Here is a 16,217-nt window from a genome sequence, read left to right as displayed (position 1 = left end):
TGCAATTGCAATTGCAATTCTCTCAGGCTGACCGTTTATTCAAGATGTGGATTGTTTTGGGACATGGGAAGAATGTGGGAAGATGGAGCTAAAGTATCGATACACCCATGATCTTAAAATAAATTGTATACATTGCCTCATTTAGTGTCCTCAGTAAACCCAAAGCAGTTTACAGCCAAGCAGAGTCATTGATGCAATACAGAAAATGCAGGTTGTGTAGGAAAATAACTGCAGATGCTGGTACAAATCGAAGGTATCGCAAAATGCTGGAGTAACTCAGCGGGTCAGGCAGCATCTCTGGAGAGAAGGAATGGGTGACGTTTCGGGTCGAGACCCTTCTTCAGACAGATCTTATGCACGGGAAGATCCCAAAAATACAATATCAATGCCCTGTAACCAGGCGACAGAATGGCATAACCAGAACAAAGAATTGATTTGGCCTATTGCTTTTCATGATAAGGAAGGAAGATGAGAGCCTACGTTATCAAAGTGCAGATACTAGCGTGGATATCAGGTTGGCTGGATGAATGGCAGAAGGCAAAGGGTGGCAATAAAGGGGGCTTTTTCTGGTTGGCTGCCAGTGACTAGTGGAGTTCTACAGGGCTTGGTTCCGGGGCCACTGCTCTTCACATTGTATATTAATGATTTGGATGAGAGGCTTGAAGGCTTTGTGGCCAAGTTTGCGTATGATACGAAAATAGGTGGAGGGGCAGGTAGTGTAGAGGAAGCAGCGACTCTGCAGGATAGGTTGGGAGAGTGGGCAGAGAAGTGGCAGATGGAATATAGTGTAGCAAAGTGTGGAGTCATGCATTTTGGTAGTAGGGATAAAGGTGTAGATTATTTTCTAAATAAGGAGAGAATCCACAAATCGGAGGAGCAAAGGGACACGGGAGATCTGGTGCAGGATTCCCAAAAAGTTCATCTGCAAGTCGAATCAGTAGTAAAGAAAGCAAACGCAATGCCAGCATTTATTTCGAGAGGGGTTGTATACAAAAACAGGGATGTAATGCTGGGTCTCTATAAGGCGCTGGTCAAGCCGCATTTGGAATATTGTGAGCAATTGTGACCAAAGACGTACAGGTATGTAGGTTAATTGGCTGGTAAATGTAAAAATTGTCCCTAGTGTGTAGGATAGTGTTAATGTACGGGGATCGCTGGGCGGCACGGACTTGGTGGGCCGGAAGGGCCTGTTTCCGGCTGTATGTATATGATATGATAATTTTGGGCACAATATCTGAGGAAGGATGTGCCGTCTCTGGAGAAGGTCCAGAGGAGTTTACAAGAATGATCCCAGGAATGAGTAGGTTAACATATGATGAGCATTTGACGGCACTGGGCCCATATTCGCTGGAGTTTAGAATGAGGGGGGGGGACTTCATTGAAACGTACAGAATAGTGAAAGGCTTGGAAAGAGTGGATGTGGAGAGGATGTTTCCCCTAGTGGGAGAGTCTAGGACTAGAGGCCATAGCCTCAGAATTAAAGGACATTCTTTAAGGAAGTACATGAAGAGGAATTTATTTTGTCAGGGTAGTGAATCTGTAGAATTCTTTGCTACAGAAGGCTGTGGAGGCAAAGTCAGTGGATATATTTACGGCAGAGATAGATAGGTTCTTGATTAGTCAAAGGTTATGGGGTGAATGGGGATAGATCAGCCATGATTGAATGGCAGAGTAGACTTGGTGGGCCAAATGGCCTAATTCGACTCCTATCACTTGTGATGATCAAATGTAATTTTCTAAATGAAACCAAGCCACTCTAATTCACACTGCTTTTATACTTACCTTAAGAAGTAGGGCTTGGCATAAAATTTGAAGTCCACTCCATCGATGTACAAGTCAACTTCATTAACTCTTGCATATGGTACGTGGATTACAATAGTGAGGAAGTTAGCATCTTGACTTAATTCAAAGGCAGGAGTGATCATGATTGATCCAAAGGAACGCAAGAGAAACCACAAAATCTGCAAGAAATCACACCATAATATTAAATCACAATGAGAGTTCAGCTGCAAAAGTAAGGAAGTCTTAAATGAAGAAACAGGTCGCTTATCACTACCAAGGCACAATGAAGAATGAAAATGTCAAAACAACACCAAGAAAAAAATTACTAAAGGCCAAGGAAACAAGGAATTTATATACTAAAACTCTCGTTTGTTATCTTGTTTGTGACTGAACTTCAGCCAAAATGGTACACGATAGCGCGACAATTTTAGGCCCACCTTACTCACCATTGTCACTTTAGTGATAATGCAAGTAGTTTTATTGAAATCGGTGTTATATTTTTTAAGTTATTCCCATTTTTAAGTTTAAAAGGAGGGGAGGGGGAGGGAGGGGGGAAGGGGGGAGAGGGGAGTTGAGGAGAGAGGGGAGGGGGAGGACAGGGTGCTGCACCAATGCAGGAGAAGTTTGGGCCCACTTGGTCTAGTATCCTATAATTTTCAATGCTATTTGCTTCAGGGGATTTTCATCTCTTTTTCATTCATAGTTCATTTGGTTGAACAATTGCTGGAGAGGCAACCATCCAGTGTATAGATTAATGTTTACCAGTAACGTAGCCTGCAACATGTCTAACAAGACAATTTTAGGCAATGCATCAGGGCTTTGTTCTTCCTTGATTGTTCTGTTGGTCACAAGTGTCCAAGAGTTGCGAAGAACATAATAAGCTTGGAAATGTTTTCGGGTATTGACCTCATGAGAGGTTTGAAATATATTCAACTTCAGTCACGGTGGCAAAGCTGCCTTACAGCGAATGCAGGACTAGAGATCCGGGTTCAATCCTGACTACGGGTGCTGTGTGTACGGAGTTTGCACGTTCCCCCTGTGATCTGCGTGGGTTTTCTCCAAGTTCTTCGGTTCCCTCCCACACTCCAAGGACGTACAGGTTTGTTGGTTAATTGGATTGGTAAATGTTAAAAAAAACATTGTCCCTAATGGGTGTAGGATAGTGTTAAAAAATTGTCCCTAGAGGTTATAGGATACTCCCAGTCTAGTCTCTGGTGGACTCTTCAGAAGTGATGACCACAAGGTACAAGATACAAGAATAGAAACGTATGAGGTGGTGTATGTTGGAAGCAAGAGCGAGAAGCAAGATAGTTTAGATTTACAGCATGGAATGAATGAATACTTTATTGTCACTTGTGACAAGTCACAGTGAAATTATTTGCTTGCACACCCTAGGTGTGCAAATAGTCACCACATCAGAGTGCTGACAAACAGGCTCTTTGGCCTACCGAGTCCATGCCCGACCGCGCACTGGTCCTATGTTATTCTATTTTCTCATCCACTCCCGACACACTAGGGACAATTTTACAGAAGGCAATTAACCTACCAAACTTTGGAATCTTTGGAATGTAGAAGGAAACGGAGCACCTGGAGAAAACCCACAAAATAACAGGGAGAACGTACAAACATCACAGACAGGACTCATAGTCCGGATGGAACATGGGTCTCTGGTGCTGCAATGCAGCAACTCTACCACTGGGTCACTGATTAAATGTGACAATAATAAATGTAAGCCTAAATGTTTCGACACGTAGGGTGTGACAAGAACTTAGGGCCAGAATTAAATTATAGTTACTAACACCAACAATATCACATTCGGGTAAAATGTATTTTGCCAGACAGTGGTTTGTGTGTGGAATTTCCGTAAGAAAATATGATTAGTGGAGACTTAAGTAGAGATGCTTTCATGAGATGGATAAACTCATAGGAAGAAAGGAGAAAAAGGGTGTGTGAACGGACTTTGATGCAAGAGCGTTGAGCAGATCGATGAAAGGAGCATTGAGACCATCATGGACCTCTTTCTGCATTATAAGTACCATGTCAGTTTTTATTTTATGCTTATGATTTCAACTCTATTAATTCATGTTCATAAGTGATAGGAGCAGAATTAGGCCATTTGGCCCATCAAGTCTACTCTGCCATTCAATCATGGTTGATGTATCTATCCCTCTCAACCCCATTCTCCTACCTTCTCCCCATAACCCCTAACACCTGTACTAATCAAGAATCTGTCAATGACTCTCTTGAAAATATCCATTGACTTGGCAATGAATTCCACAGCTTCACCACCTTCTGACTGAAGAAATTCCTCCTCATTTCCTTTCTAAAGATACGTCCTTTTATTCTGTGCCTCTGGTCCTAGACTTTCCCACTAGTGGAAACATCCTCTCCACATCCACTCTATCCAAGCCTTTCACTATTCGGCACATTTCAATAAGGTCCACCCCTCATCCTTCTCAACTCCAGCGAGTACAGGCCTAGTGCTGTCAAACGCTCATCGTGTTAACCCAATCTTTCCTGGAAAATTTAATTGGAAAAGATTTTTTTAAATCTGTGGCTAGATATTAGCAGCCAACTCAAGAGTTGATGTGGTTACTAAATCCTTGCAGGATGCCACATGTGTTTTATCATTCCCAAAGGCTGAGCCATCAATCACAATTGCCTTGCAAGAAGCATGTCAAAAACCATTAGGTTTTTGATTGGTGTTTAAATCTCAATTGTCTATGACATTTTATCTTGAGCTTTCATGTCAGATACAGTCCAAACGGCTGTCTCTGGGGAAAAATAGTGGACTGACAGCTCCCTCATCTGCCAAGAGAATTATTGGTGAGGCAATGGGGAGGGGGGGGATATTTCACTGATGTGGAACAAAACAGCTGATGAATCGAAGGCAAGGCATAAATTTTCCAGGACAGGTGCTGACCCAGGCTCAGTATCAATAGAAGATCCATCAAAGAATGATATCTGATCTCGGTTCTGAAGAGACGACGTTACAAAAAGATAGGTAATCTGCCACTCAGATCTTCACAACAAGCAAGTGTTATTTTTTCAGTGCGCCATGTTATAACCAAAACCACACTGCCTGACAAAAGGCTTCAGGTTACGTGAAAGCTGGCAGGATGCTAACTTTAAGGAGTGAATTTTATCACACCCAGTAAACAAATCACAGTGATGTGTTCTGTTTGTCCCCAGGCAACACCACTCACCAGGTATTATACATCTAACAGCATACTTAGTTTAGTTTGGGGATACTGCGCGGAAACAGGCCCTTCGGCCCAGAGTCCGCGCCAACCACTGAACCGCACACACTAACAACAATCCTACAAAATCGGGACATTTCACAATCTTTACTGAAGCCTGTTAAACCTACAAACCTGCGCGTCTTTGGAATGTGGGAGGAAACCGGAGCATCCTGGGAAATTCCATGCAGTCACAGGAAAAGCGTGCAAACTCCGTGCAGACAGCACCCGTAGTCAGGATCGAACTCGGGCCGCTGGCGCTGTAAAGCAGCAACTCTACCGCGCTGCCTTTACTTCAGCCCATTGAAAACATGCTTTAACACCCAGAATTTGAGCGCATTTCTGCCTGGGTTGGAAGAGTTTGGGGCTCATCCTTTTTGACAGGATAAACGTCTAAGTAGAAGGACAATTGCTGATAATCTTTGGAGCAAATTATCAGCACCTTCATTCCAGCACCTTGCCATGGTCAATCCCAGAAGGTGAACGAGTTCAGTTTAAGCAAAAATAATCCCATTAGAAATTATATTAAGTTTAACTTTGAAATGTAACAGTGAAGATGGGTCTTTAAGAGGAAAATGGCATGAGGTGGGTGAGAGAAGGGCAATAAAGAAGGGTCTCAACCCGAAACGTCACCTATTCCTTCTCTCAAGAGATGCTGCCTGTCCCGCTGAGTTACTCCAGCATTTTGTGTCTACCGGTCAAGCAGTTGCAACCTCGCAATAACAGGGCTGCTTTCCCTCATTCATTGCACAGTTGCTGCGCAGAATTTGTCTCAAGCCAGGCACCTTCCTTCTGAACCTTGCTTCAAAGCACTTTATCCACAATGACAGCAGGTACCATCTCACTCCTCCGGAGATTCAACCTGATTTCCATCTAAATGAAAAACTGCCCAAGGGCAGCAATTAAGAGAGGAGTGAGTGGACACAAAACTAATTACACTCATCGTGATTAATTGCTGGCTATCTACGTCTAGTGATTCTAACCACCCTTGCCAGGCTACAGAGCCTGTGGGGAGCTGGTGAAGAGGCTCAAATTTAGTTTAGTTTAGAGATCGGCATTGAAACAGGCTCTTCGGCCCATCGGGTCCGCGCCGACCAGCGATCCCCGCACATTAACACTGTCCTGCACACACTAGGGACAATTTACATTTATACCAAGCTGGCGCTGTAAGGTAGTAGCTCTACTGTTGTACCATGTACCTCCCTGAAATATTTCAGTTTTATTGGCTGGTTTTATTTAACTAGCAGAGCTACAAAGGCACAAACAAGTGTGAAGTTGAAGGAATAACAACGTTGTTTAACTGCAAACCAAGTTTAATGACCTTCGAGGATGAACTTTACAGACAAAGCCGCAGTTCCCGAACGAGTGCCACCCGCCGGAACCTCCCCCGGGTAACACGCATGCACAAGATAACTTCCCCCAGGAACGGCGTCTGCAAACACCCGACATAGATGTGAATACAGTGACTCATCTACATCCCCTTTCCTTAGCTCAATAGACAATAGGTGCAGGATGAGGCCATTCGGCCCTTCGAGCCAGCACCACCATTCAATGTGATCATGGCTGATCATTCTCAATCAGTACCCCGTTCCTGCCTTCTCCCCATACCCCCTGACTCCACTATCCTTAAGAGCTCTATCAAGCTCTCTCTTGAATGTATTCAGAGAATTGGCCTCCACTGCCTTCTGAGGCAGAGAATTCCACAGATTTACAACTCTCTGACTGAAAAAGTTTTTCCTCATCTCCGTTCTAAATGGCCTACCCCTTATTCTTAAACTGTGGCCCCTGGTTCTGGACTCCCCCAACATTGGGAATACGTTAGTATACGAAAATAACTGCAGATGCTGGTACAAATCGATTTATTCACAAAATGCTGGAGTAACTCAGCAGGTCAGGCAGCATCTCGGGAGCATCTCAGCGTCTCGACCCGAAACGTCACCCATTCCTTCTCTCCCGAGATGCTGCCTGACCTGCTGAGTTACTCCAGCATTTTGTGAATAAATTGGGAATATGTTTCCTGCCTCCAGCGTGTCCAACCCCTTAATAATCTTATATGTTTCGATAAGATCTCCTCTCATCCTTCTAAATTCCAGTGTATACAAGCCTAGTCGCTCCAGTCTTTCACCATATGAAAGTCCCGCTATGCTCCATATAAAGACAAAATATCTAACAGATATATTCAGTTACTGCTAAATAAAAAAACATACGAGGTTAGAAATACTACATACTAAGTACTAAACACTATAGCCAAACAAGTATACACACTGTAACACAAACTTAATGTCACAGCATTGTAAACAAGTGACCAACATAGTGAAGAAGTGAATTCAGTCCCTGTATTTGGGATTTGGCTTGCTGACACGACCTGAGCGTGTTTGGTACAGACTCTCAGTGGTGTTCAGAGGCAGCTTAGCCACAGGCACAGGCACCTGAACCTGCTCAGTGTCCGTTATTTCTTGTCCATCTCTTGTGAGAGCGTCGTAGTCTTTTGACCCAAGCACAGTATCCTGGTGATCGGTGTCACACTACAGGCAAAATATGTCTGCGATTCCTCCTGCACAGCTTTCCTTCTGAGTGAATAAGGTAAGTCCTGGGCTCCTGGCACATTTCCTTTACCCTGCCCGTCTGGTTGTAACCTTGTGGGGTCTGTAACCTGACAACCTGCCCTTCCATCAAAGGCTGACGTGGACTGCTTGACAGGTCATAGCACACTTTCTGTGACAGTCTTTTATTTAGAAGCTGGGCTTGTATCCCCTGAATCTTACGCACATGTGGTTCAAGCAGCTTCTTTGAGACTGGGAGAGTTAGTACGTGTCTGCCTTGACATTAGTCTTTGTGCTGGAGATCCAAGCCTGGTGTCACGTGGCACATTTCTGAGATTGAGGAGGGTTAGAAAAACATCAGTTCCATCTCTGTGAGACTTTTCCATGAGTTGTTTAGTGCTGCGGACAGCTCTTTCAGCTAACCCATTAGACTGGGGATACTCTGGGCTGCTGGTAACATGGGTGAAGCCCCACTGTGTAGCGAAGTCTTTAAAACGCTGGCTTGTGAACTGTCTGGCATTGTCTGATAAGAGGGGGTGCTCCAGGAACTGAAAAGTGTCTCTTAAGTTTTGAGATGACTGTTGCTGAAGTTGTGTCACAAAGCAGGTCAATCTCATACTAGCCGGAATACGAGTCCACTAGCACCAAGTATTGTTGACTGTGCCATTCAAAGATGTCGGTTGCCACCGTCGACCAAGGCAACTGGGTGCAGCAAGAGTGGTTCTGTCTGCAGGAGTGGTATGACTCTGTGCTGTCACACACAGAGCATGACTTTACCTTCCTGTTGATATCGTCTGTCATTGTCGGCCAGAAAACTATGCCTCTTACTCTCCTTATACTAGCTTCTGCACCAGGATGCCCTCTGTGTATATCGCGGACGTACTCCTTTTGTAGTGATTAAGGAATTACTGCTTTGTGACCCTTCATGTTGACCCCGTCTTCAATAGTTAGCTCATCTCTGAAAGAAAAATAAGGGCAAACAGCATGTGGAAGCATGCGGTGTTTGCTGGGCCATCCATGTCGGATGTTAGTGCTGAGTGTCTGCAGGGCTGTGTCATCTGCTGGGTGTCTCTTTAACTCCTCAAAGTGAGAAGAGGATATGCAGTTGACTGTCATGACATCAAAGCTGTCCTCCACAGCATGCTGAACTGTGGTACTCCTGGGAGCTCGAGACAGAGCGTCCGCCAGGTGCATTTGTTTTCCACATTTGTAAATGAGGGTGATGCTGTACTTTTGAAGCCTTAACATCATCCTTTGAAGTCTTGCCGATGCTGCATGTGTGGCCTTTTTTAGTATGGTGACCAGGGGCTGGTGGCCTGTTTCTACGGCCACTGGCTTGCCATAGATGTAATCATTGAAGTTGGAACTCACAATAGCAACCACCAATAGCTCTTTTTCAATTTGAGCATATCTGGTTTCGGTGTCAGTTAGCATCCGTGAAGCATATGCCACGGGCTTTCCTTCCTGCAGACATGCTGCACCGAGTCCATACTGTGAAGCATCACAGGTAGGTGTCACCGGCTTGCTGACGTCATAGCACGACAGAACAGGTGGGCAGGACATATGCTGCTTTAGTGCCTCAAAAGCATCTTGCTGCTGCTCATGCCAAGTCCAATCAGTGTCTTTGTGTGTGAGTTGTCACAGTGGAGCCATCAGCTGACTGTAGTTCGGAATGAATTTTCCAAGGTAATTGACCATTCCCGGAAATCTTTGCAGGGCGGGGACATCTGCTGGCACCGGCATTTCACCGATTGCTGTTGTTTTGGAAGGGTCGGCTTTGAGGCCTTCACTTGTGAAAACGTGTCCAACATAGCCGAACTTGTATTTGAGAGGATTGAGCCTCACGTTCATCTCTCTGGCACGGTTGAGCACTTTTCTTGAATCAGCGTTGTGTTCTTCCACGTTCCTTACCTCCAATGATTATGTCATCGACCATGATCGCACAGGGATATTCAGCAAAAATGTGCTCCATGGAGCACTGGAACACCTCACTAGCAGAGGTTAGTCCGAATGGCATCTTTAAAAACCTGTCGTGACCAAAAGAAGTGCTAAAAGTGGTTAGCATTGAAGATCTGTGGTCAAGCAAAATCTGCCAAAAGGAGCTCTTAGCATCTAAGACAGAAAACATTTGACACGTGTGAAGCCACTTCTTCCACCGTACGCATCCGGTGATGTGGCCTTTTCAAAGCAGTGTTCAGGTCTCTTGGATTAATGCATATTCTGAGTTGCTGTTTGTTCTTTTTGTTGGTGGCGACCATTGACGCCACCCAATCGGTTGGCTCAGACACCGGAGTGATGACACCCAATTCCTGCATCCTGTCTCGTTCTGCTTTGACTCCGTCCTTCATTGCCACAGGAATGCGATGTGCAGGACGAACCACGGGTCTCATATACGGGTCGAGTGTCATGGAGTAGGTTACAGGCAGCTTTCCAAGCTCATCGGTGAACTGATCGCTGTATTCTGTTTGAATTTGACGAGACAGACAATCTTCAGTGGGGCTCAACTGGTGAACATCCTTACTGAATGAGACCAGCCCCATTTGCTTGTGTGCACGTAGCCTTAGCAGTGGCAAAGCATTCTCTTTGACAATGTAAAATGCCAATGTGTATGGCTGTCCCTCCAGGTGGCACTGCAACTTAACCATAGCAACAGGTTTGATTTTACTGCCCCCATATGCAACAAGGTTTGTGGCTTTAATGCATGCTCTTTATTTGTTCTTCATCTTGAAGTTGTTCAATTGTGTTGTTTGACAATACATTGCAATTGGCACCTGTGTCTACTTTCATTTCAACTGGAATGCATTTAACTTGCACAGTGACCAAGGCTTCATCATTTTTTGCTGGCTATCTACGTCAGTTGAATCAGCAGCCATTTGCAGTGTTATTCCATCGACAGAGATTGTTTCATCCTCACTGCTGTCGGCTTGGTCAGGTTCTAGCTGGTGAACAGTCCGCCTCGGTCTTTGCCTATTGCAGGTTTGTTGTGTGGACTTGCAGCACCTTTTAAAATGATTCCGTTTTTGTTTTTTTTACAGGCATGGCGCTGTTGACCAAAAGCTGGCCACTTGTCCCTTTTAGCTGCATGACTACCTCCAGTTATTGCAGTTGGCAATATACTGTGTCCCAGTTTTTTTCTGACAGGTTTTTCATTTTTATCTCAGGCTTTTGTTTGCTCATGAACCCGGCCTGGACTGCATCGACATTTGTGACAGAGTGCTGTGGAGAAGCTAGCGTCTTGTTGTGCTCTTCAGTCATCTTGTGAACTTGACAGATGGAAACAGCCTTAACTAATGTCAAATTACTATCATTTGTGTTGAAAGGCTGGAGCAATTAGGCTTGTATACACTGGAATATAGAAGGATGAGGGGGGATCTTATTGAAACATATAAGATAATTAGGGGATTGGACACATTAGAGGCAGGAAACATGTTCCCAATGTTGGGGGAGTCCAGAACAAGGGGCCACAGTTTAAGAATAAGGGGTAGGCCATTTAGAACGGAGATGAGGAAGAACTTTTTCAGTCAGAGTGGTGAAGGTGTGGAATTCTCTGCCTCAGAAGGCAGTGGAGGCCAGTTCGTTGGATGCTTTCAAGAGAGAGCTGGATAGAGCTCTTAAGGATAGCGGAGTGAGGGGGTATGGGGAGAAGGCAGGAATGGGGTACTGATTGAGAGTGATCAGCCATGATCGCATTGAATGGCGGTGCTGGCTCGAAGGGCTGAATGGCCTACTCCTGCACCTATTGTCTATTGTCTATCAAGCAATAGCATCTTTCTCAAGTCGCCATTATTGATACCACAGACCAGTCCATCTCAAATAAGCTCCTCATTGAGATCTCCAAATTTGCAGCTTTTTGCTTCAATCCTTAAAGCACTGACATATGATTCAATTGTCTCACCAGCCTTTTAATTCCGTGTATTGAACTTGTGTCTTGGTCTGAGGGTTGCATATCTCCCGAAATTCTCTGCCTCAGAAGGCAGTGGAAGCCAATTCTCTGAATGCATTCAAGAGAGAGCTAGATAGAGCTCTTAAGGATAGCGGAGTGAGGGGGTATGGGGAGAAGGCAGGAACGGGGTACTGATTGAGAATGATCAGCCATGATCACATTGAATGGCGGTACTGGCTCAAGGGCCAAATGGCCTCCTCCTGCACCTATTGTCTATTGAAATTTCCTCAAGGCATTCAGGATCCACTTTGGATTCAGCGGGAGTGAGGATGTTTCCTCCCTCACCTCCCCCGTATACACAAAAGACCGCTCACGTTCAATGGCCTCCGATCCCGCTAGATTGAGGAGAATGTATGCTTTAGTGCGGGTTGGCTTGTCAGCGTGTGCCGCGGCGATGAAATGCCGTATTCTTTTTCAAAAATCCACCACTTTTCGCCGATGTTACCGTCGAAGACGAGTGGATCCGGCCTCCGGAATGCATCCGCCATGTTGACTGATTAGCTGCAAGCTGCGCCGTCTAGCTGGCTTAGTCAGTTGTCCTCGCTTGAAATAAAACAAATCCCGGTCCAAAAACACAGGCCGTGAAAGTTCCGGAATAAAACATCTGACACCATGTATGAAGTTGCAGGAATAACAACAAGTTATTTAACTTCAAACCTAGTTTAATGGCCATCGAGGATGCACCGTTACGGACAAAGCCGCAGTTCCCGATCGAGTGCCACCCGCCGGAACCTCCCCCGGGTAACACGCATGCGCAAGAAAACTTCCTCCAGGAATGGCGTCTGCAAACACCTGACATAGACTGTGAATATAGAGACAGATCTACAAACCCTCAGTTCCCTCAAAAACTGCAGAGACTGATCACTGAAATATATTCCAGTTGCATCCAGCTTTTCTTCATAAAATGGACTTTCTTGAAAACCAAATGAAAATAGTTACTCTGGTTACAAAAATGGATAAGAAAGGCTTAGAGGAATATGGGCCAAATGCAAGCAGGGTCAAGGGAGCAGTGGTAAAGTTGCTGCCTTACAACGCCAGAGACCAGGGTTTGATCCTGAGTACGGGTTCTGTCTGTATGAAGTTTGTACATTCTCCCTTTGACCACGTGGGTTTCCTCCCACTCCAAAGACATGCAGGTTTGTATCTCTAAAACTAAAAAGGCAATGCAAATCTGAAGAAGGGTCTTGACCCGAAACGTCACCCATTTCTTCTCTCCAGAGATGCGGCCTGTCCTGCTGAGTTACTCCAGCTTTTCGTGTCTAAATCTGCGATGGATACAGGTGAGGTACCAGATGAATTGAGGACATCAAAAATTTACCCCTTTCACAGGAGAGGCAAGGTCTGTCATCCTTGGAACAGAGGTGGTAAAGAGGTAACATGATTAGGAAGTGTAAGAAAATAACTGCAGATGCTGGTACAAATCGAAGGTATTTATTCACAAAATGCTGGAGTAACTCAGCAGGTCAGGCAGCATCTCAGGAGAGAAGGAATGGGTGACGTTTCGGGTCGAAACCCGAAACTTCCTGTCTCCACCTATATCCTTCCTTTGTCCCTCCCCCTGGCATCAGTCTGAAGAAGGGTCTCGACCCGAAGCGTCACCCATTCCTTCTCTCCTGAGATGCTGCCTGACCTGCTGAGTTACTCGAGCATTTTGTGAATAAATAACATGATTAGGATGTATCCTATTCACAAAATGTCCTCCTCCTACTTCCCCATCATCCACAAACAGTAAACAATTGCTGGCCAAGATACATGCTGCATTTTTTTTTTATTAGGACCCAGAGAAAAGCAGTCCACTGCTTGTACATTGCGTCCAACTTCCGCAAACTGTGCAGTACAACATTTTTCAACATGAAACATCTGCTCGAATTCGTGTCCACAAATGCAGAAACTTGGAAGCCTGTTTTTTTTTTGGTAACAGCACCCTAATAAACCTGATGAGAAAAAAAAACCACTAGAAGAGTTAAATCTGTTTCACTCCCAGAAGCGCTGCCTGATCTGCTGAACACGTGCAGGATTTTCTGAACGTTTTTATTCGCACCCAATTTAAAATTTCCAGCATTCGCAGAATTTGGCTTTCGCGATTCTTTTGCGACGTTTAAACTGAAAGCACGTGGACATTGCACTTTCTCCTGACTGGTCCTCAATGGGACCGGTTGTTGGTGAAACAAACACTCGTCTAACTCACAACCCATTTTTGATGCCTTGCACTGGTGAATCAACATTTGCTAGTTATTTGAAAGTGTCAGGATTCTGGTGACTGGAGCAAAAAGGATAACAATGCACAATTGTCTACATTTGACAGTTCTCCCAAGTGCTCAGCAAGGCCGGGCTCGCTGACAGCGACAGTGTCAATAGCCAGTTTGCAATCTTACTGCGGGCAGCAGCGTGTATGTCCTCGGTCGGGTGTCCGAACGTTCCGTCCCTCAACGTTCCGCTCCCCCTTCCTCCCTCCGAACGTTCCGTCCCTCAACGTTCCGCTCCCCCCTTCGTCCCTCCGAACGTTCCGCTCCTTAACGTTCCACTCCCCCTCCGAACGTTCCGCTCCTCAATGTTCCACTCCCCCTTCGTCCCTCCGAACGTTCCGCCCCTCAACGTTCCGCTCCCCCTTTGTCCCTCCGAACGTTCCGCTCCCCCTTTGTCCCTCCGAAACGTTTTGTTCCTCAACGTTCCGCCCCCCCCCTTCGTCCCTCCGAACGTTCCGCTCCCCCTTCGTCCCTCCGAACGTTCCGCTCCTCAACGTTCCACTCCCCCTTCGTCCCTCCGAACGTTCCGCTCCCTCAACGTTCCGCTCCCGCCGCCCGCTCTGCTGTCCTAACCTGGTCAGCCCGGTTGTCTCATGGTCCCTCCAGCTGTAGCCTATCTGCACAGAAGGGTGACCGCGCCGCCCAGAGGCTCTGGCAGAGCGGGCAGCACTTTTCTCTGCTCCCATTTTTGAAGACGCATAAAGTGAGGGACTGTTATTCACCGCCTTGCCCTTGCATCTCCGAAGCCAAGCCGTAAAATGAGTCTGAAGAAGGGTCTCGACCCGAAACGTCACCCATTCCTTCTCTCCCGAGATGCTGCCTGACCTGCTGAGTTACTCCAGCATTTTGTCAATAAAAACCTTCGATTTGTACCTGCATCTGCAGTTATCTTCTTATATAAATGCTTCACGGAAGTGGGAGGAGCGTCAACAATGGAAATCAGAAGAGTAAGGTTCAAAGAAAGGGCTGAAGAAAAGCTCATACGTTCTAGGAGCAGAATATACAATAGGTGCAGGAGGAGGCCATTCGGCCGTTCGAGCCATTCAATGTGATCATGGCTGATCATTCTCAATCAGTACCCCGTTCCTGCCTTCTCCCCATACCCCCTGACTCCGCTATCCTTAAGAGCTCTATCTAGCTCTCTCTTGAATGCATTCAGAGAATTGGCCTCCACTGCCTTCTGAGGCAGAGAATTCCACAGGCCATTCGGCCCATCAAGCATACTCCACCATTCAACCATGGCTGATCTACCTTTCCCTCTCATCCCCATTCTCCCCATAACCCCTGATACCATTACTAATCAAAAATCTATCAGTCTTCACATTGAAAATATCCATCGACTTGACTTCCACAGCAACAAGTTGCATTGAACATCTTAATAAGATTTTATTTAGTTCAGAGATCCTATTTGAATGAAAGGCAATTTATAGTCCAAAGACGTACAGGTATGTAGGTTAATTGGCTGGGTAAATGTAAAAATTGTCCCTAGTGGGTGTAGGATAGTGTTAATGTACGGGGATCGCTGGGCGGCACGGACTTGGTGGGCCGAAAAGGCCTGTTTCCGGCTGTATGTATATGATATGATATGATATGAAGAGTCCCGACCCGAAACGTCGCCTCCACCGATGCTGCCTGACCCCTGAGTTACTCCAGCACTTTGTGCTTCACTCAAGATTTGAACATCTGCAGTCCCTCATGTGTTCTGAGAAAGGGCCAAGTTGAAACCTGTGTACCTCGGTATTGTATTTAAATACTACTTAAATTGTTTAACCTAACAAAATTATTAGATTACCATTTCAACACTCAACGCAAAACAATATACAAGTGAAAATATGACACACTGGCGCAACTCACGAAGTTGCAGCCTCAATCTGAGCTCCGGCTCTGTCCGTGTGCAGTTTACATTCTGCATTCCGAGAATAGAAGCTGAGAAGCGAGAGAAGGGGGGTTGTTGGAAATGTGGGGAGAATAAATAAGGTGGAATTCCTATAAAATGGATGTTTGATGGCTGGTGTAGATTTGGTGGGCTGAAGGTCCTGCTTCTGAGCATTATCTTCCTATGAGTCTCTAAATATAGGTTCCAAACATTGGGACTGCATTTTAATTTTCCTTTTACCAAAATATCAGGGGACACGTCCACTCTGCCCCAGTCGCCCAATGCTGCTGCCCCGAATCCTCAGATTGCTTAAAGATACTTGACACCAGTTTGTCTGAAGGAGGATCCAGGCCCGAAACGCCATCTGTCCATTCCCTCCACTGATGATTGCTGACCTGCTGAGTTACTCCAGCACTTTGTGTTTTTTTTGCTCAAGATTCCAACAACTGCAGTCTCTTGTGTCTCATTTACACCGATTAATTCATTTTGCAATGTAATCAGAAGCCCATGTGACAGCTTCATGTGAATCACAAGATTCACTAGCTGGTCATCACTAACTGAGTCAAGTATGCCGGGACTGGTGATTCA

The 16,217-nt window shown here is 45.6% G+C and overlaps 1 protein-coding gene across 2 annotated transcripts in view; it reads right to left on the bottom strand.

The window, feature by feature from the left end:
- Nucleotides 1–14,484, bottom strand: part of shq1 (SHQ1, H/ACA ribonucleoprotein assembly factor) — an 85,648-nt gene extending 71,164 nt beyond the window's left edge. The window contains exons 1-2 of one of the 2 annotated variants that reach the window (XM_078413883.1): nt 14,476–14,484; nt 1,783–1,961 (exon numbers count right to left, since the gene is read on the bottom strand). In XM_078413883.1, the coding sequence (XP_078270009.1) occupies nt 1,783–1,925 (143 nt within the window). In that variant the 5' untranslated portion in view covers nt 1,926–1,961; nt 14,476–14,484. Of the gene's footprint in view, nt 1–1,782; nt 1,962–13,882; nt 13,970–14,475 lie in introns of those variants that run through there. The other variant, XM_078413882.1, reaches the window with a different exon arrangement.
- Between the last annotated feature and the right edge of the window lie 1,733 nt (nt 14,485–16,217).

The sequence above is a fragment of the Rhinoraja longicauda genome, chromosome 17 (assembly GCF_053455715.1).
Source record: "Rhinoraja longicauda isolate Sanriku21f chromosome 17, sRhiLon1.1, whole genome shotgun sequence".
In the NCBI taxonomy this organism is placed as follows: domain Eukaryota; kingdom Metazoa; phylum Chordata; class Chondrichthyes; order Rajiformes; family Arhynchobatidae; genus Rhinoraja; species Rhinoraja longicauda.
The sequence above is the reverse complement of the archived record's forward strand: the minus strand, read 5'-3'. Positions and strand labels throughout refer to the sequence as shown.